The sequence below is a fragment of the Trametes versicolor genome, assembly GCF_000271585.1.
Source record: "Trametes versicolor FP-101664 SS1 unplaced genomic scaffold TRAVEscaffold_93, whole genome shotgun sequence".
In the NCBI taxonomy this organism is placed as follows: domain Eukaryota; kingdom Fungi; phylum Basidiomycota; class Agaricomycetes; order Polyporales; family Polyporaceae; genus Trametes; species Trametes versicolor.
The window spans coordinates 1050-3577 of NW_007360413.1; the positions used below are offsets into that span (position 1 = coordinate 1050).

At 63.1% G+C, this 2528-nt stretch overlaps 1 protein-coding gene across 1 annotated transcript; it reads left to right on the forward strand.

Moving 5' to 3' along the window:
• Positions 1-1291: 1291 nt before the first annotated feature.
• TRAVEDRAFT_75748 (uncharacterized protein) lies at positions 1292-2426 on the forward strand (the record flags this gene model as incomplete). Its single annotated transcript, XM_008047637.1, has 4 exons — positions 1292-1355; positions 1420-1525; positions 1579-1670; positions 1731-2426. Exons 1-4 carry the CDS (start codon positions 1314-1316, stop codon positions 2424-2426), a joined length of 936 nt encoding a protein of 311 aa, XP_008045828.1. The 5' UTR covers positions 1292-1313.
• Positions 2427-2528: the final 102 nt, after the last annotated feature.

Sequence of the window (2528 nt, forward strand, 5' to 3'; positions counted from 1 at the left end):
ATGGCTCCGGCCAATCAAGACGTCCCGGGCGTCGATTCCACGTCGCCTGATGATCTGGATTTGTGGCCAGGGTAGTCACAGAGCACACGCACAGTCTTCGAACTCACCGACCAGGACGGACACACGCGGAGAGGGCGCCGCAGAAGAGGGTGTCGGGCGGGCACTGCTGCAGACCAGGTTGTCCCGCGTCATCTTGCAGAACGGGGATGCGTTCGGAACGTGAGCACGCATCACACATCTCTGTACGCGCGTTTTTGACGTAGCAGGGTGGTTGCGAGGGCCGCTTGTGGCTTGAGTGCCTGTATGCGAACCGCAGGCTGCCAGGAGCCTCCGAGGCAAGTGGAAGGACTTTTTCCACGTCCACATATACCTCGCGCGCATCCAGAGAGAGTACGGTGCATAGGAACGAACATTCCAGACGAGGATAAGCGGGGGAAACGAGTTCATCCCCTAGAGCATCCCAGGTGAGCGCCCAGTTCGACTCCTCCAGCCATAGGCTCAAGAGTCCGAGTCCCGTAGTCCCGCGCGGTCAAGAGAACGTCGTTCGCATCGACAAGGCAGTCCCGGAGTCGCGAGCGAAGAGAACGCGGGAGAGCGGCGAGGCAGGGGCGTCGGTTGAGTGCCAGTGGTGGCGGTGCGAGTGCAAGTCGCGCGCGGACGCATTATGGGCGTCTTATTCCAGCTTATTCCTCGTCCACGACATTTTCTCTCTCGCGACCATGCGCCGACATACCAAGAGCCATGCTACGCCTCTGGCGGACGGATCTTGGCATTGGCACTGCACGCGATGCGTTCTGTTGTTCAGCGCACGATTCGAGCCCTGTTCGGCAGAACAGAGGCTCTCTACGGTTCGTCCTCTGCCGCCCTGCTACTTTACTCGCTCGGGGAGCACGTAAATAGAGTCTGTCGTACTGTAATGCCATTTTCTGCTCGTACATGATGCCAAAATACAAGGCTCGAAGGCTCAAGCACCTCCCGCTCCCCCGGATACTGACCTCCCGCTCCCCCTACGCCTGCTACTGACCTACTGCTGCTAACCTACTACTCTGCCACTACTGACCTACTACTCTGCCAGAGTCCGTAATTCTCGTTCCAACCGTCTGCACACCCGTCGTGCAGCAACACACGCGGCGTGATCCGCTCCCGCGCGCATCCCAGATCCCCAGATTCGCTCGTCGCGCGCGCGGCGTCCCTGCGCACCGCTCGCGGAGGTATATTATGTCGCCAGACGCGGCCATCGAGCTTCAACCCGCCACTCGAGCTTCCACCGACTTCCTCCAGACTTCCCCTTCGCTACCGCTACCGCTACAGACATGGCTTCCACCGCCGTGCACATGCCCAGACCCGCCGTTAAGGTGAGTTGCCTATGACATCATCACATCGCGTCCTCCTGCTCACTACCTCCTCTATGTTACACAGCGCGCTGCTCTCACTTGGCCCGGCGACTCGACGCGTCGAAGCCACTTCGAGGACTTCCTCCGTGAGATCGGTGCCGACCCAGAGTCGACGCACCTGTGCTGCAAGGGTACGTGTGGCCAACACCTCCTCTAGGCTTCCAGCTAACGCAGCACACAACAGGCACCTCGCCGCATCCACATGGCCATGTGCATACGCACAAGGGATCGACAACTTCTCTGGGATCCAAAGCCAGATTGTCCCCGTCGCGCACGGTGAGCGAGATCTCAGATCACCGCAAGATACCACCACTCAATGCCGGATCTCATGTGCAGGGCGACAAGGCGCGCGCTTCCCCCGAGGGCGCAAGCAGCCACCACCACCACCACCACTCCCAGACGCAGGGTCGTCCCGCTATGGCCCGCGGCCGCACCATGTCCACGCCCAGGGTCGCGGCCCCGATGAGCCCCGCAATTCCCATCGCGCCAAAGAGCCCCGCGCTGTCGTACATCGACCTCGAGACGCACGACGCGACGCCGTCGTTCAACTACCTCTCCTCCGCGCGCGACGCGCTCCTCACCGTCGTGGGCAGCACGCCCGTCGACGAGCGGCCCTCCCGCTCGCCCACTCGGAGCTTCTTCCGCGACCGCGCCCCCATCTCGCGTTCGCCCGACTCTGACTCCAGCCCGCCGCCCTTCCCCTCGGCCTCGGAGCGCTCCCGCTCCTACACCCGCAACCGCTCGGCGAGTCGCACGCCGTCGATCGACTCGCTCGACACGGCTTCATCCTCGGAGGCGCCTGCAACCCCGCGCATGCACAACAACGTGCTCGCGCACGAGCTGCCGTCGCTCGACGATCTCGAGCGTGCCTCGCGCTTCCGCGTGCAGAGCACGTGTACGCACTGTCATCGCGCAGGCTCGAACTTCCCGAGCTGCGCGAAGTGCGGCGAGCGTTGGTGCTCGCGCGAGTGCCGGCGCGCATCGACAAGTGTGCACGCGCACGCTTGTCACGGACGCGCTGCGAGCGCGTGAGCCCGGGCCTCACAGAGAGGGGGCTAGTCACTGTCAACCTCCAGGGCAGCGGCGAAGACGGAGGGGACGATAAAGGGCCTGGGTGCATACTCAGACTATGAC